Genomic DNA, 22,631 nt, shown 5'->3' with positions numbered 1-22,631 from the left:
CTGCAGAAACGGTCAGATTCCCAACAGAGGAGCTTCAGACGAGACGTTCTCACTAATGCAGACAAACAAACAAGCTTCAACTGAGACGTTTTACTGTGAAATATTTAATTCAGATCAGAATTTAAATTCAAAAACGCACCAATCAGGAACTGCCTGCCTGTTACTACTTCCTGTTTTTCTAACACAGTTAACTGCATTTCTGTGATGAAATACAACAAATAATTGATCATTTGGGGGGAAAAGTGCAGCAGGTTCGTGATAAGTAGTCATTTTTACTCCAACTGGAAATGATTATCTGTGGTTTATGTGTCCAATTGTTGCTCTGGTGAGGAGCATAGATCTATGGTCAGGTATTTTATAAAAAATAAGACAAAAAAAAATCTCAGATCGGAGGAAGACGGTGATTACAGCAACGGAGGAAAAGTTCATGTTCAGTTTATCGTTCTAAAATATCCTCCAGAAATGAGTTTCTGCTGCAGCCTTGGTCTCCGTTCGCTGTCTTGTTGATAAACTCCAGGAATCAGAGAACATTCATGTTTTTAACGAACAGAAAAAATAAAAAAAGATTTTTGTGTATTTGTCCAGCAGATCCCAGTTTCTGTCATGAAACAGAAAGTGAAGGTTTGATTGGTGGATTAAAACCAGGAAAGAAATTTAAACTCAAAATGATCAGAAATGTTTTCAAAACTTTGTGAACATGAATGTTTGCTTCGACAGGAGATTAGATTTAGAAAACATCTGAACATTAATGATGACATTTAACTGCAGCAGCTTCAGGTTTCTGTCTGTCTGCCAAAGAAATGAGGAATTATCAAAATCTCATTTCTATACCAACCAAAATTCAGCTGCAAAGTCTTACAAAATTATTTCAGGTCCTAAAACGTCTTTAGATTAGAAGCTGATCAATTTACAACTTGATTCCCGAACCTCAGAACCCCGGACACACACACACACACACACACACACACACACACACACACACACACACACACACACACACACACACACACACACACACACTCGTTGCGCATCTAGAGGAACACCTCCTCTCCTCCAAAACATTTTTCTAAAACTTATTTTCCTGAGTTACTGAGTGAAACCTGCAGGGACCCGGAGGAGGAGGAGGGGGGGCAGTGGGGCTGAAGGGGGTGGGGGGTAATTAACGGGGGTACCTGAGCTGGTGACGCGGGCGGAGGGCCGTCCGCAGAGAGAGGAGGCGGGCCGGAGCGGAGGAGAGGTCTTGGCTCTTGTCTTGCGGAGGAGCTTTGATTCAGTAGCTGAGGCGGCGCGGCGCTTCCGGAACCTCCGAGGCTTGTAAGTCTTCTTCTGTTCTGCTGCTTATCCGTCTTCATTTGCTTAGTCTTTTATTAGAGGAGCGTTAAAGTTAGGGTTCAGGTTTTCAGAGGAAGTGAGAACTGAATTAATAAAAGCGCAGATTTAATCAGGAGTTAAACAGATAAATTAGTTTAGATGTTAAAGAAATCCAAACGTTTCATCTGATCCATCGCTCTCCGTGGTGCTGAAGGACTTTCTGCGCTCACTGTGTCTTTAACGGGCTCAGATCAGACTAACTGACAGCCTCTCACCTCTCCACAGAGAGATCCAGAGAATCTGCGGAACAAACGCAGGTTTCTCAGAGGACATCGGCTCAGTTCGGCTCTTTACGCAGAGACTTTCCGAAAAGAAACTTTTCATAATTCAACGTCTTCCTGAAACGGCCCGTGTGTGTGATCCCCAAAGAGTCAGAAAATGTCTAATGAGGGAACCATCAGCCACTCAGGGTCCGCGGGTGTGAGCCTGGCACAGACGAGAGAAGCCGAGGTGAAGCAGAGCGCCGGAGGCTCCACTCGGTAAGAGGTGGACATCCAGAGAGGCAGCAGAGCGGAGGTCAGCGAGCCGACACCAGCGCGTCCTCAAACGATGGGGATGAAGCACCTCCTGCTGCTTTTCATTTCCCTGGACCCGCTGAATGTCCTGTGCGCCGCCGCCACCGCCAGCAAGAGGAGCAAGAGCCCGCCGAGGAGGAACCCGAAGGCGAAGGAGGTGACCGCCAACAGCACCGCGCTGCCCGCCGCCGCCCCGCGGAAAGTCACCCAGCTGCAGGCTCCGTCCGCGGGTTCCCACGACACCTGCTGGGGTTACTACGACGTGAGCGGCCAGTACGACAAGGAGTTCTCCTGCAACAACACCGACCACCGCTTCTGCTGCGGCAGCTGCTTCCTGCGCTTCTGCTGCGCGGACCGCGGCAAGCGGCTGGAGCAGAAGTCCTGCAACAACTACAACACCCCGGAGTGGGTCAAGGTCCCGTCCCCCACCCCGACCCCCGCCGGGGACATCTACGACCCGGAGCTGGACCAGACCAACACCACGGTCTACATCACCTGCGGGGTCATCGCGCTCATCATCGCCATTGGGATTTTTGCTAAAGTTGCTTATGATAAAGCCACGAAGCCGCCGCAGGAGATGAACGTTCACAGGTAAGATGATCCGGTTCATATCCACTAACAAACCTCAGCATCCTGATTTCATGTGACCAACAGGAAGTACTGAATGTTTTACTGAAGCACAGAAAACCTGATTAAAATCTGAAAAGTGTGGCGTGTATGTGTATTCAATGCGAATCTAAAGATTCAAATTTAGATGCGCAAATCTGAAGCAATAAAAACTGATTTTTAAAAAATATAGTCTGGACTTTGACTAGGCCATTTCAGATGCGTAGGTTTGCACTGAGGCTGTTTAGGGTTGTCGTCCTGCTGGGAGTCGAACCAGCAGCCTGGTTTCAGTCTGGATCCTCTCCGTTTTACTGGCTGCGTTAGTTTCCCATCATGCATTGCGGTGAACCGGTTCTCCTCTGATTCTGTTGGTTGTTGGATCAGATGTTTGGTGTTTTATGTTTCTGGTAGAGAACCGGCTGCTTGTCTGGATTTTATTTAGGTGCATAGGAATAAAGGGGGACGACTGTAAATGGATGCCAGACTTTTTATTGTATCGTCTGGTAATTTGATCAGTTGAAGTGTGCAGCTGTAAACGTGAACTGGACCTTCACCTTTTGCTCTTCACTTATTCAAACCCGTTACCTCTGAGTTTTCTCTGAGTGAGAACCGGAGCCGGTCAGTGACTGTCCAGGTGGGAGGAGCCTGTCAGCAGCAGCTGAACCCACAGCAGGCGGCGCTGATCCAGACTTCTCCTCCCGGTTTCATCCTGAACCGGACCCTCAGGTTTAATCACGTTTCAGTGATTCCTGCAGACCAGAACCGCAGCCCGGTTCACTTCAGGAACAAGGCGCTGGAGCTGCTGCTGACTGACGCGTCTGAAAGGTTTAAATCAATTCATGTTTGTTACAAAAGCCTGAAAAATGTTGACAGAAATCTGGCTTTTAATTTTGCTGGTGGAGAAAATACTTTATTGTTGTTATTATATTGTTATTAAGAGTTCACTGTAATATTAGTGATAATATTTTTACTGATAATATTTAACATGTTAAATTATTGTCCAGTTTTTATAACTGTGAACTTTAAACTTTTTCAGCTTCTTTCTGGTCAAAGTTTTTCTTTTCCAGGATCAGATGATGGTTCATTTATTTTCTCATTTTTTACTGTCCAGTTGAGACTGAAGAGGTTAATCCATTTTCTAACAGTTTCTGTTTTATGCTGATCAGCCGACATTTTTCAGAGTTCACGTTTTCTAAATATTATCATGTTACTGATGTTTTCATACGTTTGTTTTACTGTCAATAACTGAAATATGAAGCTGTTTTCAACAGCACAGCTCAGTCTTCTTGTATAAAAGTTGTATCTGACAGAGTTTGATTTTTGCTCTGGAGCTTCACGTTTTGCTGAATCAAACCGTCGGTGGTCAGCAGGATCTGCATGCTGAGGGGATCATTCAGTCAGATGGAAGTCGTAGAAACCCGTCCTCTGGGTTCCCAGATGGTTCTGGTTCTGCTGCTGTTTTCCAGTTCGCTGCAGGATTTGGCTCTGGACTGCGATGTGAGAACTGACTTTGTGTCCTTTGAAGCGTTTCTGTTGGTCTAGTAAAATGCTTTGAGTCGTTGTCATCTGTTTCCAGCGTTAGCCAGAGGCCAGCAGACATTCGCGTTAAAATGTTGAGGTGTCAGAAATGGATCCTGGGGATAAAATGGTTCCTGGTGATAAAATGGTTCCTGGGGATGAAAAGGTTCCTGGGGATGAAATGGTTCCTGGTGATGAAAGGTTCCTGGTGATGAAATGGTTCATGATGATGAAATGGTTCCTGGGGATGAAATGGTTCCTGGTGATGAAAGGTTCCTGGTGATGAAAGGTTCCTGGTGATGAAATGGTTCATGATGATGAAATGGTTCCTGGGGATGAAATGGTTCCTGGGGATGAAATGGTTCCTGGTGATGAAAGGTTCCTGGTGATGAAATGGTTCATGATGATGAAATGGTTCCTGGGGATGAAATGGTTCATGATGATGAAATGGTTCCTGGGGATGAAATGGTTCATGATGATGAAAAGGTTCCTGGGGATGAAATGGTTCATGATGATGAAATGGTTCCTGGGGATGAAATGGTTCCTGGGGATGAAATGGTTCCTGGGGATGAAATGGTTCCTGGGGATGAAATGGTTCCTGTCCTCATCTTTCATGGTTCGCTGGGGGAATGAAACGCTTTTCCACCTGAAGAGGTTGTTGCTGAAAACCTCGATCTTCATCTAATCAAACTGAAACATCAAGTCCAGTTAAAGTGTCAGGAAAGTTTTCACATGTTTACGTTTGTGATGGTTGGACAGGAAATTACAGAAAAGTCTTCTTCCTGGTTCTAAAATAAACCAAACTTTATCACTTTTGGGTCGTTGAGTTTTTTCTAGAGGTGTCTAGATTCCTGTTTTATTTTGGTAAGTCTGACCCTTCCTGTTGTGTGTTCTTACTTCCTGTTGTTGCTGAGTTCTGAGTCTATTATCTGGTTCTGTCCTGGTTTTGTTCTGGTTCTGGTTCTGTCCTGGTTCTGTTCTGGTTCTGTTTCTGATCCTACAGATTCCTGATGATCGTTGCCACCAAACGGATCAGAACAAAACTCAGTCAGTTTATAAGATTCTGTAAAACCGAAATAGTTTTGGTGGCTTTGAGCTGAAATCTCTTGACAAGGATGAGAAAAGACTAAGAACAGGATGACCTTTGACCCAGAGGCTAAAAGGCTAACCTATCCACACTCTGGGCAGGAACCTGAGTGATGCGTTCAGGAGCATTCAGGGAAACTGAGCTTCCAGCTAATTGGATGCAGACAGGAAACGGTTGCCATGGCAACATATACATGACTAGTCATTTCAGAAATCGCATATATCTAATAAACTGGAAACTTTGTTCCAGTCAGAGAATTACAACAAACTACAAACTACAGATCAAAATAACTGGAGTTTAAATCGGTTTTATTTATTTGTGCTCTGCTGTGGTTTTTCAAAAACAGATATGAAAATACAACCTAAATAGAAATAAATAAAAAAGATTAATTGCATTATTTTTAGACTAAAACCACAGATGTAATAAAAATAATAATTTTGGTAAATATGTACAAAACCCCTAAATTAAATGTATTTTTTGTCACAGGAGCACGCTCACAAACCGGAGTAAAACCTTTCATTGCAGCACCTTTACTCAGTATAAAATGTGATTAGTGCCCAACTTTAATAATTCTAGAAAAATGCCATAATTATCCAAATCAAAAGCAGAGAATTAAAATATTAAAAGGAATCAGAGCTGATGAAGCTTCACTCTGTGATGGTTTAGTTAAAAGCAGGAAACGCTCCATGAGGATCTGGTTCAAAACAAAACATGAATCTGTGGAAAAACCCCGTCAGCCTCTGGTTGTGTACGGTGATGACTTCATGATGCTGTGGGCCTAATTCACCTCCAAAGGCTCTGGAAAAGTTTAACAAGTCAAATTCATCATGAAATGCTTGAAATACCAAAACATTGTAAATGATAGAAATCACATTGCATAAAGAGGTTTATTTATGTTTTAAAGGTCTTGCCATACTCTGTGTATTTCTGTTTATTATTGTCACTACAGTGTTACCATACGTAAGTCGATTCCTGTTTCCTGTGCATTTGAATTCATTTCATTTTTAGATTCTTTTTAAGGATTTTTCTCCTTTTGTTTCCAGATCATGGCTCCTTGGTTCGTCTCCTTCGTGTTAATTGTTCTCAGCTTTGCTGTTTTCTCTGAGTCACAGCTGCACCACTTTCCCTCTGATTAGCTCTCCTGTCATCTTCCACTCCTGCTTCTGCATTTTAGCTTCTCATTTTTAATTTTCTCTCTCTGGATTCTTCCTTCCATCGTCTGCCAAGCTGCTTGCTTCAAGTTTCCTCTTTATTAAAATTCACTTCCAGTCACAAACATCATGAAATGTTCTGTCTGAAACCTGGTCAGAAACACCAGAATCCTAAAACTCCAGATTGCTCAGACGGACGCAGATCGTCTCTCTGTTCACTGCAAACCTCTTGAAATGTTGGAGGAGGAAAATAAGTGCAGCTCTGGAGGTAAAAAGGATTTAAATCTGTTAAACTTTGGGCTTTTTCCCTCACCGTTCTACAAATACAGTCAAATTAAAGGTTGGATTTTCTTTACCAGAGTTGAGAAGGTGTGTGTGTGTGTGTGTGTGTGTGTGTGTGTGTGCGTGTGTGTGCGTGTGTGTGTGTGTATGGTGCAGTAAATATTAGTCATGTACTTCTTGCTTTTATTCATGAGCCATCAGCGTCATCCTGCTCTGTGGCCCATTTGGACTAAATGATTTCAGAACAATCAGCCGTTGTTGCGGCGGATCAGCCGCCTGCTGTTCTCAAAATGTCAGGGATTACTCAGCCAGAAGCGTCTTCATCCAGCCGCTGGTAACCGACTCTGGGGTTTCCTCCGGGTCCAGGTTTGGGTTTAATGTCGGTTTAGGAGTGGAAGCAGTTTTTCTATGGAGTCATGAGGCTTGAAGCCAGAAGAACAACCAGCATCACGTTTTGAAGAAACTTCACTTCAGAGTGGAGACGACCTTTGTGCTCAGTAACATCCCTTTTTCTTATGAAGTTACATATTTTCAGTTTTGGTAAAGATGCTGAATCACAGGATTAGTTTTTATTTGGCTCCTAAAAGGTGAGTTCATTTCCGGCGCTTTGCTGTAGGTTTCAGCCTGTGTGAGAGGAATACTGAGCCTCTGTCCGTCGGCCTTTGTTTGCTCTGTGACCTTCACCGAAAACGGCAGAATAGTGAGCGAGGCTGCGACTCGAACAGGTCGTATTGATCACTTTCTGCAGTGCAAACTGAAATGCAATTTATGCCTGGCGGCGGCGAGGAGCCGGGCTTTTGTTCCCTAATTGCAGCAGAAAAATGGTGTGAAAGGAGAAGCCAGCCTTCGGCTGAAACAGATATTTCTGCAGGAATACGAGTCACTTATCCAGAGTTTCCTCATTTCAGTCAAATCTCATAAAACAACCAAACTAAACGCTTCGGCTTCATTCTGTGCAGATCCTCATGAAGCTGGAGATGACTGAGGGGAACCGTTAAAAAGAAAGTTTAAAATCTTTGAAATCTGCTGTTGGCGGCCAGGAGGAACGGGCCGGTCGCGGTACCATGCGGTAACCATGGTTACCTGTTACTGCTGCATCATCAAGGGGAACATTCAGCTGCTGTAGCACAAACGGTTCCTGACGGTCCCCCCTCCCACACCTACTGCTGAGCACTGCTGGTTAACGAGCTGAAAGAAGGAATCTTAGTTTCTATGGTTTTATATTCCACAGCGTAAAACGGATCTGCTCTGCAAAAACAGCAGATTCTACAGCATCGAAATTTATAAAAATATGATCAAGATGCTCAACACAACTATTTCTGGGTTGTTTCACATTTCTTATTTTCTGGTTTATAAAGCTGCTTTTCAGGGGCGGATCTAGAAAAATACTTATGGCAAGAGGGGGACAGGGATTTTTTCAAGGGTGGCAGTGTATATATATATATATATATATATATATATATATATATGTATATATATATATATAACATCTCATTCTCACGTTTAGCTTACATAGACATAACATTAGACTTAATTTACTTTATTTATTTATTGCAAAATACTGTTTTTAACTTGCATTGTTTCAAAATGCCCTGCAACAGACTGGCGACCTGTCCAGGGTGACCCCGCCTCTCGCCCGGAACGTGAGCTGGAGATAGGCACCAGCACCCCTCCCGACCCCACTGAGGGACAAGGGTGAAGGAAAATGGATGGATGGATGGATGGATGTTTCAAAATGAGCTTCATGGAGCACCGAGGCTTAAATACAATTTCTTAATGTAGTATAGTTAATTATTTTTACGTCTTTCATACTCCTGCTAATTGATATGGACTGGACAGCGCCTGTTGGTCACTATGTGGTTCATTGTGTCCAGAAAACCTTTCTATTCCAATATAGGACCAGCAGAAATCTGTCACGAGAATATTAGTAGCGCCATCATTTGTTATCAGATATACTATTAAATCAGTGATTCTTGAGAATAGGGACAAAACAGGTCCTATGGATAAAGCATGAAATTTGAATAAAATATACACAAAATATATTTTTTTCAAATATCTAACTAAACTAACCTGGGTCATGTGAGCACAACAATGTATATTTTTCTTTTTTTTGCTGAATATTTTTTTATTTTAAACATTGTAGTCGGTGGATGATGCCTGTAAAAGCCCTTGTCCAGGAGCAGAACTCAACACATTCTTATAGTTTAAAACAATTAAAGAAATACTAAAATTATATATTATGACAATTAAGTATAAGTAGACATATAAATAATTATAAAAGTATCGATAAATTGAATTAAAAATAATTTTTAGATATTTTCCAACTCCGTTGAAATTTGTCCTTAGTTTTTGTCAACACCGTCAGAAATGAAAAGAATGTAAAAAAAAATCAGGCATTATTGGGGGGCACCAGAACTTCTGAGGACCCCATGACGTTGTCTTTTCTCTTCCTTTGCTAGGAGGGCTAGTTAGCTCCGGTTAGCTTAAGTTATTCTTTAGTTTTTTCTTCTGTTTTATTCCTAAGTTGTTTGTCACAACCATGATGTGTCAACTCCATAACTGACAATTTTCAAAACTTTGATGAAATTTTGTGAAATAAAAGCTTAATTTTGGTAAACTGTAAAGATTTCATGGACCTGACGAGCTACAATATGGCCTCCTTCAGAATAACATCATATAAATTGAGGTAGTTTGGCATTTCGTCAACTCCGTCAGAGTTTTTCTGACTCTTTCAGTGAAATTGTTGTCAAATCTCACTTAATTGTGCAACTAATTCATTTTAATGTATTTTACATGAATTGCATTACTTCACATGTACCAAGTTTTTCATTTTACTCACTAGTTTGTCACCACCTTCAGTTCTGTGTCAACTCCGTCATGCACTGTCAACTCCATCAGATGGACTTTTTCTTGTTTTTTGTTTTAAATAATATTTATTTTATTTCTTGAGAAGCATTTGTCTGTAAATTGAGTAAAATATCACTAATGGGGTATTTTAAAAATCATTTTAGATTTATTTTTGTCAGATGGTGATGACAAAGTTCTGGGTCAGGTCGATTAAAAATGTAATTTTTAAAAAAAATTTCGCAACTGGGAGCCTGTACCTTAGCATCTTCATATTTTCTAAACATTATTTGTCATATTTGCATACATAAGGTTGAGAAATAATAAAAAAAAAATATGGGAAAATTAAAACCCATTTTGTCCCTATTCTCAAGAATCACTGAAATACGACTTAAAATAAAGATTAGAAATTAGATTCTCCATGATACAAATCTATAGACAGTTTAGTGTCTGTTAGTTCCGTCAAGATGCAAGAATGGGTGAATTTCTATTAATATTGGTCAATCGTTTTATTTTAACCCTTGTGTTTACAAATGGGGTCCAACCGACCCCACACCCATAAAACTTGTATGGGTCCTCGCATACAAGTTTGCGAGGACCCTCAGTCCTCGCACGCACAAGGGTTAAATATGCTGTAGGAGCCATTTGATGACCAATATCTCCACGTTTTACAAACACGGGGGATTAGCTCAGTTTTTGTCGCTTGTTTTTAGGAATTGCAGCGGCTGCAGTGCGCCACAATAAATCTACAATAAATCTGATAAACAGGTGAAGAACCAAACTAGACAGAACCACATCTGATTGTTTGCCAAGCCAAACATCCAATAAAAGTTCCACCAAGCCACTACTGAGGCACTGGGGTCCAATTTCTGGACATGGGCAAAACAAGGTTCAACGTCCAAACTTATTGATTGTTCTTGGTGATTTATTTTCCTCTTTCACCAATTACAGAGTTCAAACTTTCATTTGTTCTCATGCTACCACTCTTAAAAACCATCGGCCCCAAACCCAAATGCCTGCTGGTCCTTCAGGCCCCTAGCTTATAGAAAGTGGACTGACCCACATTACTTCCTGTCTAAATTTATAAAATAAGAAAAATAATTAAACAAAAAAAATTAATGAAATCAACAATTATCAACCTACAAACAAACTGTAAATACAAAAAAATAGACATTTAAGAAAAAAGTAACAAAATTCAAATGGACAAAGAAATAAAGAAAAAATAGCTCCAACAACTTTTATTCCGCCTTTTCTCTCTGTGTCGGCTCTACCCTACAGACGGACCCGTTGCCATAGCAACCGACAGACAACAGGTCAAAGAGCAGATAGAGCAGAGATTACCGACCAAAAACAAACATTTCTGGTCCCAAACACCTCACACCGAAAATGAACGCTGAACCTGAATGCCTCACGCTGAACCCGAATGCCTCACGCTGAACCCGAATGCCTCACGCTGAACCTGAACGCCTCACGCTGAACCTGAACACCTCACGCTGAACCTGAACGCCTCACGCTGAACCTGAACGCCTCACGCTGAACCTGAATGCCTCACGCTGAACCTGAATGCCTCACGCTGAACCTGAACACCTCACGCTGAACCTGAATGCCTCACGCTGAACCTGAACACCTCACGCCGAATCTGAACGCCGAACCCGAACGCAGAACCTGAACGCCTCACGCTGAACCTGAACGCCTTGCGTTGAACCTGAACGTTGAACCCGAACGCCTCACGCTGAACCTGAACGCCTCACGCTGAACCTGAACGCCTCACGCCGAACCTGAACACCTCACGCTGAACCTGAACGTTGAACCTGAACGCCTCACGCTGAACCTGAACGCCTCACGCCGAACCTGAACACCTCACGCTGAACCTGAACGTTGAACCTGAACGCCTCACGCTGAACCTGAACGCCTCACGCCGAACCTGAACACCTCACGCTGAGCCTGAACGTTGAACCTGAACGCCTCACGCTGAACCTGAACGCCTCACGCCGAACCTGAACGCCTCACGCCGAACCTGAACGCCTCACGCCGAACCTGAACGCCTCACGCCGAACCTGAACGCCTCACGCTGAACCTGAACGCCTCACGTTGAACTTGAACGCCTCACGTTGAACTTGAACGCCTCACGTTGAACCTGAACGCCTCATGCTGAATCTGAACGCCTCACGTTGAACTTGAACGCCTCACGTTGAACTTGAACGCCTCACGTTGAACCTGAACGCCTCATGCTGAATCTGAACGCCTCACGTTGAACTTGAACGCCTCACGTTGAACCTGAACGCCTCACTCTGAACCTGAACGCCTCACTCTGAACCTGAATGCCTCACTCTGAACCTGAACGCCTCACGTTGAACCTGAACGCCTCACGTTGAACCTGAACACCTCACGCTGAACCTGAACGCCTCACGTTGAACTTGAACGCCTCACGTTGAACCTGAACGCCTCACTCTGAACCTGAATGCCTCACTCTGAACCTGAACACCTCACGCTGAACCTGAACGCCTCACGTTGAACTTGAACGCCTCACGTTGAACCTGAACGCCTCACTCTGAACCTGAACGCCTCACGCTGAGGGTTCATGGTGACCTTGACCTCCTCTCCTGCCGCTCCGTCCTACAGTCAGCTGACCCAAACTGAGTCAGCAGGAAGTCTGAATGAGAAATAAACAAGGTGTTTCAGTGGCCTAGTCAAAGTCCAGCCCTAAATCTGACTTAAACATGGAACAATCAATGAGGTGGAAAGAAGGGAAGAGGAAACGAACTCCTGGGATCGCTTCGTTTCAAACGCGGCTCCCAAGCAGCTCCACAGGATGAAAACCTGTTTAGTGGCTTTTCCATCTTCCTGATTTGTCTCCATTCTTTAGCGCGACGCGTGGCGACGCGGCAGTCAGCTGGGACCGAGGAAATCAGGTCGTCTCCGTCTGCAAAAAGGAAACGGCGAAAGTGAGCTCGCCCTGGAAGGGAAATGCTATTAATACTCCCAATATCTCCCAAAGTCACCAAGTTATGGAGAAGTGGACTGTGTGTTTGCATTAGGCTGACATTGACACAGTTAGGCTGCCCTTTTTATTTCCTTTAAGGAAACGCAGAGCCTGTCGGCGCGGCTTTGGGAATCTGGGCGTTACTTTTCCTCGTGTCACGCTTCATGAGAAGGAGAGTCATTTTCTGCTGCTTTTGTTCGGTTTTACTGAAAACCCAATTCCACTCAACCTCTGGTTGTCGTCAGGATTTCCTCCCAGACATTAAAACAATGTCTCGGTTTTAACGAGTTCTTTGACTTTTCAGTGAAGTTCAAGTTCTTATGGATTTATTTGCACTTCTTGTTTGTCGCTGTGGTTTCTCAGTTTTCTGTTTTCTCTTTCTGAAAGTCTGGAGGCAGATTTCTGATATTGGCCTTTATCTCTTTCTCCGTTACATTTGAAATAAAGGAATTTATAATCGTTTGTATGTACTCGTCCTGTCATTCGATTCAAATGTCATCAGGTTTTTCTCTGTGATTAATCACTAAGGTTTAGTTTGTGAGCTGAAGTGTAAAATGCACATTTTTATACAAGTTTAAGAAAATGTTTGATTGTCTCAAACCAAATATTCCAGGTTTACATATTCAGAAAAGTTTAAAAAGTCATTTTATTGATAAATGTTAACTTTGAACAGGCTGTGCTTTAGTGGAGGGATAATTAGCTGTTGCAGTAACGAAGCTACATGCTAGCTGTGTTTTATCCTTTGTGTTAAAGCAACTTTTGCTGCCACGTTATCAAGTGGAGCGTCTTATTTCTCCTCCTGCTTCATCTTGGCATTTTAAATCCTGCTCTGCCAGACAGAACAAGCAGACAGAAAAGCAACGAAAACACAATGAAATGTGTGATTTCCTTTCAGAGCGCTGGCGGACATCCTGAGGCAGCAAGGCCCGGTTTCAGCTTCGCAGTTTGAGCATGAAAACATGGCGGCCATTGATGGTTCTCCCAAAGACGAGACGCCGGTCAGGAGCTCAAAGAACCACTACACTCCGGTCCACACCAAGACGTCCAACCACGGTAGGAAACCAGCAGATTCATCAGCTGGACGCAGAAATCCACGATAATCTGGTGCTGAAAACTTTACCTGCTTTCATTTGCTGCATCTTTTCCTACTTTTATTGATTCGTTTCCCTCATTTTCATGGCAATAAATAAGAAATAAATGGTTCTTGGTTCTGCTTTAGTCCACTAATTATCGGTTCTAGGCTGATATTCCTCCGTTTATCTCGGTGGCTAATAGAATCTCTAGTCTGGAGGTAATTCAGCCATTTTTTCCGTCGTTTCTCCGGTTTTTTCTGTCGTTTCTCCGGTTTTTTCCGTCGTTTCTCCGGTTTTTCCCGTCGTTTCTCCGGTTTTCTCCGGCCGGTCTCCGGATCGGCTCCTGGGATCAGCGGACTTCCTGACTGACCCAGAATGGCGTCCCAGATTCATTATCATCATTCTCCTCATCAGCAGCTGCTTCAAACATAGAGCTTTGGAGTTGACGTCACAGGATATGACGTTTTCGTCGCTCGGCGCCATGTCTGGGGTCCACAGACCAAAACAAACTATTCAGAACACCGGTGTTTTCATTGTGTTACCAACCGCAGTAAAGTTGTTTTCAAGTTGGATACTGGATAAACCGAGCTCCACGGAGTAAGAGACGTTCAGCTCAAGGTTGATCCGATTTATGAACGCTAATTTCGGCCAGCTGTTCTTAAGTCTCTCCACAAGTTCTCGGAGTTTCACATTGCTGCTGTCAATTTCCGAACACTCCTGTGCATAAATGCTTTGTCTTGTGACCAACTGATACCAAAAAGTGGACATTCATGCTATTACACGAGGCACACTATCTTCTATTAAAATTTTAAGTCATATTCAATAATTTTAATATTAAATGTTTTCTTCAGTAGCTTCCAAATTGTGTCCCATTAACTCAATCTGCTTGAAATTGTTCTACTAGATTGTATAGATGAGGCACACTCACCTTTATTACATTTGAACACCTTTTATATATTTTTTAGCTATTTCTGCAGTCAAAATTTTTTATTTTTCTTAGCTTGTAGGTCATGTAACCTATTAACTCAAAATCTGTGTACAATTATTCTATTAAACTATATAGATTAGGCATATTTTTATTCCATTTTGACCCCTTTTTTATTTTTTAACCAGAATTATATTTAAAAAAAAAAGAAAATTCATAAAATGTATTACCTCAGAAGATCATCACTTGTTACCCGTAATGTTCAATTGCATAAAATTCTAGGCCAGGATCTATGTCATTACATGTTCACTTACCTGAAATATGTTAAATACAACAAATATTTATTAAAGTGTGGTCTATTTCATAAAATTTGTCACCTTTATTGTTTAATTACACATTAAATGTTTAAAGATGGGCTCTTTCATCTGGTTTGTGTCATGATGTGGCGGTGGACACAAATGCAGCAGGCAGTGGACTTACTTTATGTGGATGTAGAAACAAGGCTGATCTAACAATAAGAACTAAGGAACACAGAGCAAGAGAAACTAGAAGATCTAAACAAAGAAATAACCCAACTAGAATTACTAAAGAAAGATACAGACTCAGACATGGAAGAATAACTGAACCTATGGTGATCAAATTAAGAAATAAACATTACTAGAAACCCTGCAGGGAGGCTGAAATAAGAAATAACTAGAAGGATAAAATAGAATAGTCATTAAAGAAGGCTTGACATGGACTCAGACAAACAAGGAAAAGCAATAATATTATTCTAACTACACTAAATACCATGAACCACTTAAGTGAATTGAAACACAAAGTTAATAAAATGAAAAGCAAAACAAACCCAAAAACCCAGTGTCTTGACAGATGTCTGATTATATAATTGTTTACTTTAATCACATAAAATATTTATTTAAAAATATAATCTCATTACATGTATGTTTATTACCTGAATATTTAAATATCAAATTGTTACTTAAAATGTGATTCTTTTCTTCACGTTTACATGCAACTTGAAGTGCTTGAATCAAACGATTCATGAATGTTTAATACATTAAATTATTAAATGAGAGAAAACAGCCACTTCCAACTGTATTTCAACACAAATGGTTCCTGTTCCTCTTCAGAGTCTGCAGCCTTGCTGAGCTCCTCTCCTGGGGTTCCTTCCTCCTCAGCCTCTCCAACTTGCTCCTCTTCTGTTGCCTCTGCTACTGTGTTTTCATTATTTATCTCTTCTGGGGTAAATAATGAAATCAGTCTCAGTAACCTGTTGATGGTTTTGCTGTATCGCCTCTTTAATTGACGCGCCTGTCGGTCCGATGTTGTGGCGTTTACCTCAGTGACCCACATTCAGCACTGGACCCCAGTCAGGATTGAGCTCATCCATTTCATACGTCGGTTTGCCTTTAAGAGGACATATCAGAACACATCGCTATTAAAGCTGTAAATTTGATAACACTAGTAAAATAGTTTACTTCACAATAATGTAATAACCTCGATGTCCACTGACAAAACTCGGACTATGCTACATAAACAATATTAGCCCGAGCTAAACAACAGAAACTGAACGTAAGAACACTCGGACAAAATCATAGAACAACATTATGACACAAAACCAACAAAGCAAATTTAGACACTCACCAGAAAGGAAATGTCTGGAGGAAACTTGTAGGTATCTGGGGATTTTGGAGAACGTGATATCAAGACGTGTCACCGCTGATACCAGGACATTCGTCTTCTTTTCGTTAGCACCGATAGCTTAGCCTCCTCACGTTGTTTCCAAGCAGGATAATAGTGAAACCAAAGTCCGTCTTATATCCTTTTACCGTTTCAGTCGTGTGATCGGACATTACAGACAATAACGTAGCAAGTTCGTACCATAGTTAAATTATTTTAAGTAACTTGGATTGAAAAAATCTGCGAGACTGTTTTTTTTTATACTGCGAGACTGTTGTCTATGGACCCCTAAGATGGCGCTGATACCCCTCCGACTACAGCAGTGACGTCACGCTCCAAAGCTCTATTGACCTGATGAGATGATGCAACACAGACCGGGAGCTTTCTAATATGTTTCCACAGCAACATGAATTATTTAACCTGAAACTAAACTGGTTAAACTGGAATGAAAAACGTAACGTATCCTGCTGCGCTTACGGCAGGTCTTGATTCTCAAATCAGATTTTTAAAAAATGTTTTAATAGAAATCTGTTTTTATTTTCTGCCTGGTTGTTAAATGCGTCGGACATGCGCAGAAGAACGATGACGTCACTTAGCAGCGCTCCGTTTAGAGGCGATGACGGAGGGAGACACTAATGGGTCAAATTTAAAGTTTATTCAGCAATTTGAGCCGAAAGTGTCGTCACTAAATCTCAACAGGATGAAGGAAGGAAAAGGCTTTGATTGTAACATTTTGGTTATTTCCTTTTATGCAAGGATGAAGCCGTTAAAAAAACGGTGCTGATCAGTTTGCTTATACTGTGAGTTATCTTTGGTTACATCAGGTCATGTAAATCTGGAGTTTCTGAAGACAAAACTGAAGGAGAAAGTTGTAGAAATCCTCTGAGCAGCTGGACGTTAGCAGGCGGTGGGTTAGCATCCGAGCTGCACACAGCAGGGGGCCGGACACAACATTTACAGAACAAAACCAGCAAACAGGCAAACACAGAGCCCTGGGGTTATAGTAGTAGTAATAATAATGTGTTTATTCTGTTCAGATTTCAGACCAGAGATATTTTATCTAACTAGTTAACCCCAAACGCTCCTTCAGATTAAGACATTAATTCTTTCCTGGGTTTTTATTGCTGTATTTTTTTCTATATTAAGTAGTAATGTAATTCTTATTAAATGTTACCTTTTAGTCTGATAGCTGAACAACAACAACACCAAAGCAAACTGCAGAGTTTCAGTAGGAAAATGAAACTCCAGCATCTGAAGAATTTACAGCAGAAAAAACCAGAAACTGATTTATAACGAATCGTTTTAATTCTTCCTAATCCAACAGTTTGATAAAATGACTGAGCTGTTTCTGTTTCAAATCAGAACAGAAATACAGACCAAACTCAACAGAAAACCATAAATCAAAATTAATGAAATATTAAAGGAAGAGGATTTTAAAAAGTGCATCTTTCTGTCCTGCTACTGTTGAGACAACAGCAGGCTGACGTAATGAGTGTGTTTGAATCTGAGGTGCTAATGAAGAGACGTGACTCACATCACACATTTTAGCAATTTTATAAACAAAGAATTGATGAAGTGAAGAAATATTTATCACAGCCGACGGGTTTCTCCTGAAACACGGATCGTTTTCTGAGGAAGACTAAAACAGAATATGAATATTTGGAGACAGAAACTCAATAAATTAGTGCTTTAGCTTAAACAGACTCATTAATTCTGAATCAAAGCAAATTCATGACGTTTCAAAATGTAAAAACTACTACGAGTGACAACTGATCAAATAAGTACATGGAAAATGTTTGTTCCTATAAATTCTGCTAAAACGCTCGAGTGAGACATGGAAACAGAAAAATAACTTCGGGATAAGAAATGATTCACATCTGGGAAATATTTTAAAAATATTTAGTGACAGAGAAGTTAGGTCTGCATGTTAGGAGGGAAAGAGAAATTGACAAACCATTTTCTCCTCCAGCTGAAAGTGTTTGGTGTATTTTGGGTCGTGTTGCTGCAGGAGGAACTGGAGAACTTCATGAAATATCAGGAGGAAACAACAAAATGTTGAAATATTGAAGCAGCATCTGAAAACACCAGCAGGAAGTTAAAGTTTGGGTCCAGATGGAAAATAACCCTCAGCATGGAGAGGCTTCAGGACGTGAAGTCAGGCTTGATGAATAAATCTTTGTTTTTTCTGCGGCTTTTAGGAAATAGAAATAAGGTTTGTAATTCTGACGTAAAACAAGTTTGAATCGACGCAGTAACTGTTTTCCATCATGGTTTTAAAAATCAGGAAAGGTTGATGGCAACATTCAAAATGACTTCCTTACTTTTGAAATCAGTTTTTACAGAAACTGAACCGACGCAGAGATGGAAACAGATTCACTGAAAACGTTCTGATAAAATATTTACCTGCTCTGACTGATCGAGTCAGATTTCTGTCACCAGAATAATTACAACGTATCTGATGGCACCACGTTCCTGTGCTCCATCCTGGTTTCTACTTCCTGTTTATCTGATGACATCACGCTTTATGTACCCTGGTTGATTCGCTCCAACCTGCAGATGGAAACACATTTTATTTGCTTCTTTATTTTTGTAACGTTTTAAAAGTTCACTTAAAATCTGCATATAAACTTTTCAGCTGTACTTTTCTGTCACATGGGGCTGAAACCTTCAGCTAAATGTTCAAATGAAACATTTAAAGGCAGCGTTTGTTTTATTTATTAAAGTAAAACCAGTTGGGAGCCACAGGGTTTGACTTCCTTTCGTCCGTTTTGTTCTTGTTCTGTTTTTGTCTTTTTAAACTTGCGCTCAAAAACAATTAATAAAAAATAACCTCTAAAACTCTCAGGTTTAATCTGCTTACATTATAAACTGTCTTCTAACACTAGAAGGCGTTGATCTGCCTGATGCTGATGAAATCCTCCTTCTTCTGTGGTTTGGAGGCAGCATCCGCTAACGCTCCCAGGCTGGGATCCTCCCTGCAGCTCATACTGGTTTCTGTACTGGGACCAGTGGGAGGCGTTCTGCTGGGATTTCAGACGTTTTGTCTCGTTTCTGGAAGCTGCTGCTCTTACAGTGGATTTTAGTCACTGCTTTGGAAAACCAGCCAGCCGTTTCCTTGGATTTGTTCCCAGATAAAATTCAAAACATCTTCTCTAGAAGCAAAAATGTTCTGCCAAAGCTGAATATCAGGTCACTCTTACATATTTTCCACCTTCTGCTTCCTAAAGGAAACACAGATTTATCTTTAGGAATATGAAATACCAGACGAGTCAGACCAGAAGCTTATTTTCATGACATGTTTTCTAACAACATATCTGTTGTCACGTGTCGGACCAGGAAACCGTCTGAACGTTTTCATGACTCGTTCATGTTTCCACCTGGGAATAATTCATGTATTAGGATGAAGTCAACATGATTTCATGTTTCCTTTGAGAATATACACCTGAAGTTGGAAGTGATCAAAATGAAGCTTTTAATGTTTCTTATTATTATTTTTAATTAAAACTTGTGGTGTTGACGGTAATAATTTTTTAATCTGTGTTTTATTAAAAACGGTATGAGGAGGGAGCCGGACGCTCCCAGGCGTTTCCCTCATGGTGGTTTGGATGCGGTTCGATCCCAGATCCGCTGCTCTCAGTGGCTCCTGGTAAACTGGTTAAATCAGACTGGAAAGACTCAACGGTGATTACATGGACCTTCTTGCATTTAAATTTTTTTTTTAATTTGCTCTCAGGTCTAGATTTATGATCAGCTCTGAGCTGCTTCTGTCCAGGCAGCTCCTTCCAGCCACTCTGTCACTTTCCCTCAGTGCTGTGGAGCAGCAGACACAAAGAAAACCCAAAACAAAAGCTCGCTCTTATTTGTTGGTTTTTAGCTACATTTATTCTTAAAAAAACAGCCGATATATTTCCCTCTCTGAGCTAAAAACTGTTAAACGTCAGAAAAACGGAGGATTGGCAGGGAGGAATATGACGGCTCTGAAATATGCTGATTGCATTTCTGGTAATAAATATTGATGATTCAATATTCCCACCTTAGAGTGAATTCATCGGTAGCGCCACGCTAGCACTGGTTAGCATTCTCATCTGGCTTCCCATTAAACTGCAGGAAGGAGAGGAAACTGAGGTTCTGTTTAATTTAAGACTGTAGCTTTAAAAATAAATAAATCTCATCTGTTACATTCTGATTCTTTAACTTCTCTTTGTTCACCGTTTGATTCTCACCTGTTTGTGAACCAGGAGCTTCGTCTCAAGCCTCCATTTCCGTTTGGATTTCCAGCTCAGGGTGCCATTGGTTTTTGGTTTTGGTTTTTAAATGAAAACCTCAGGGTGTAACAACTCAGGCTTCACTGCTATACATTTCTTTGGTAATGCTGCAAAATATTGAAGCATTATATAACATTGGTTAATCTCATGCTATTTTATGCATACCCCCTGTCTGCCCCGGTGAAGAACTCCCTCACCTCAGCATACTGAATGCTTGCAGTGGCTGACACAGCTCAGTGTTTTCTGATTTATTAATTTATCATTCATGTGATGCTAACTGGCATTAATTTAGCAAATAGAAACTGAACTTTCAACCTGAGACTGTTGGGTTATGAAGTATAAAAACAATAATGCAGCAGAATAAATCTGAATTTAATGCTCATCTTCCCGTTACTGTTGTAGTCATTGTTATTAATCTCTCAACCCCAATTCGGACAAAATAATTATTTTAGCATTTTTTAAATATGCAACAGTAAGATGTTAAAAATATTTACATGAACATGCCATAAAATGAAAGCGTAATAATCTGTTGATGTGTTTGTTCCCAGGGCATTATGGGAAGGACACCCTGCGGCCCGGCGGACCGGACATGCATAACTTCATCTCCTCTGGGTTCGTCACTCTGGGCCGGAGCCACCTGAAAGGTAACTCATCCTGACGTTCCTGCTCCACAGCGACTTCCTGTTTGCTTCAGGAACACAAACCGTCCATGTGACTTTTGTTTTCCATAATGAAACTTGGACATCTCAGTCTGCAGCGGCTTGAAGTGACATCTTGCAAAGTTCTTACACAAACTTCTAAAGACAAAGTAACACGTCCAGCTTGTGGGCCGACGGTGTGAAAGGCAGCAAGGCTGTTTTTATTCTCTTCAGTTTGAATTCACCAGATTTTGTCGGATGAACAGGAAACCTGTTTGTGTTTCAACAGCGCAGCAATCCATCGACGAATCGGGTCAGATGTCCTGGCAGGGCGACCTGGACGTCCCCATGTCCTACGGTAGGTCCAAACGGATCCACCTGCACTCTGCTCAGCCCGACACGGGAGGAGGGGCCACGGGCAGGGGCCCGAAATGTTACACTGGGTCAGGTCTGGCTGCAGGTCTGAGGTCCGGCTGCAGATCTGGCTGCAGGTCTGAAGTCTGGCTGCAGGTCTGGCTGCAGTTCTGAGGTCCGGCTGCAGGTCCCGCTGCAGGTCTGAGGTCCGGCTGCAGGTCCCGCTGCAGGTCTGAGGTCCGGCTGCAGGTCCCGCTGCAGGTCTGAGGTCCGGCTGCAGGTCTGAGGTCCGGCTGCAGGTCTGAGGTCCGGCTGCAGGTCTGAAGTCCTGCTGCAGGTCTGAGGTCCGGTTGCAGGTCTGGCTGCAGGTCTGAAGTCTGGCTGCAGGTCTGAAGTCTGGCTGCAGGTCTGGCTGCAGGTCTGAAGTCTGGCTGCAGGTCTGGCTGCAGCTCTGAAGTCTGGCTGCAGGTCTGGCTGCAGGTCTGAAGTCTGGCTGCAGGTCTGGCTGCAGCTCTGAAGTCTGGCTGCAGCTCTGAAGTCTGGCTGCAGGTCTGAGGTCCGGTTGCAGGTCTGGCTGCAGCTCTGAAGTCTGGCTGCAGGTCTGAGGTCCGGTTGCAGGTCTGGCTGCAGGTCTGAAGTCTGGCTGCAGGTCCCGCTGCAGGTCTGAGGTCCGGCTGCAGGTCTGAGGTCCGGCTGCAGGTCTGAAGTCCTGCTGCAGGTCTGAGGTCCGGTTGCAGGTCTGGCTGCAGGTCTGAAGTCTGGCTGCAGGTCTGAAGTCTGGCTGCAGGTCTGGCTGCAGGTCTGAAGTCTGGCTGCAGGTCTGGCTGCAGCTCTGAAGTCTGGCTGCAGGTCTGGCTGCAGGTCTGAAGTCTGGCTGCAGGTCTGGCTGCAGCTCTGAAGTCTGGCTGCAGCTCTGAAGTCTGGCTGCAGGTCTGAGGTCCGGTTGCAGGTCTGGCTGCAGCTCTGAAGTCTGGCTGCAGGTCTGAGGTCCGGTTGCAGGTCTGGCTGCAGGTCTGAAGTCTGGCTGCAGGTCTGGCTGCAGTTCTGGGTGAATGAATGAGTCTGTTAGGGATTCGTGAGGACGGGTCAGGATGTCAGACATCACAAGCAGAGCAACAAAGCAGAGTTTTGTTTAGTTATGCTGGTAATGTCTGAAATACAGACAGACAGACAGTCTGCAGACAGACAGTCTGCAGACAGACAGTCTGCAGACAGACAGACAGACAGACCGTCTGCCGACAGACAGTCTGCAGACAGACAGTCTGCAGACAGACAGACAGTCTGCAGACAGACAGACAGTCTGCAGACAGACAGACAGACAGACAGTCTGCAGACAGAC

The 22,631-nt window shown here is 42.5% G+C and overlaps 1 protein-coding gene and 1 long non-coding RNA gene across 2 annotated transcripts; one reads left to right on the top strand and one right to left on the bottom strand.

Annotated features, from left to right (window-relative positions):
* Positions 1-1,792: 1,792 nt before the first annotated feature.
* LOC106908156 (protein shisa-6-like) lies at positions 1,793-21,559 on the top strand. Its single transcript, XM_014974150.2, has 5 exons — positions 1,793-2,477; positions 13,253-13,410; positions 20,849-20,944; positions 21,228-21,398; positions 21,492-21,559. Exons 1-5 carry the CDS (start codon positions 1,921-1,923, stop codon positions 21,557-21,559), a joined length of 1,050 nt encoding a protein of 349 aa, XP_014829636.2. The 5' UTR covers positions 1,793-1,920.
* LOC148158167 (uncharacterized) lies at positions 15,229-16,386 on the bottom strand. The gene is made up of 2 exons (XR_015763956.1): positions 16,000-16,386; positions 15,229-15,762 (listed from the first exon to the last, which is right to left on the bottom strand). It is a non-coding gene; the product is annotated as an uncharacterized LOC148158167 (long non-coding RNA).
* Positions 21,560-22,631: the final 1,072 nt, after the last annotated feature.

Source organism: Poecilia mexicana, unplaced genomic scaffold, assembly GCF_051168715.1.
Source record: "Poecilia mexicana isolate PSO_F unplaced genomic scaffold, ASM5116871v1 scaffold_8, whole genome shotgun sequence".
Classification (NCBI taxonomy): domain Eukaryota; kingdom Metazoa; phylum Chordata; class Actinopteri; order Cyprinodontiformes; family Poeciliidae; genus Poecilia; species Poecilia mexicana.
This window is presented reverse-complemented; position numbering and strand designations above follow the sequence as displayed.

Coding starts and splice junctions, on each gene's coding strand:
- LOC106908156 (XM_014974150.2), top strand. CDS start 1,921: ATGGGGATGAAGCACCTCCTGCTGCTTTTCATTTCCCTGGACCCGCTG. Junction 2,478..13,252: donor CAGGAGATGAACGTTCACAG/GTAAGATGATCC, acceptor ATTTCCTTTCAG/AGCGCTGGCGGACATCCTGA. Junction 20,945..21,227: donor GGGCCGGAGCCACCTGAAAG/GTAACTCATCCT, acceptor GTGTTTCAACAG/CGCAGCAATCCATCGACGAA.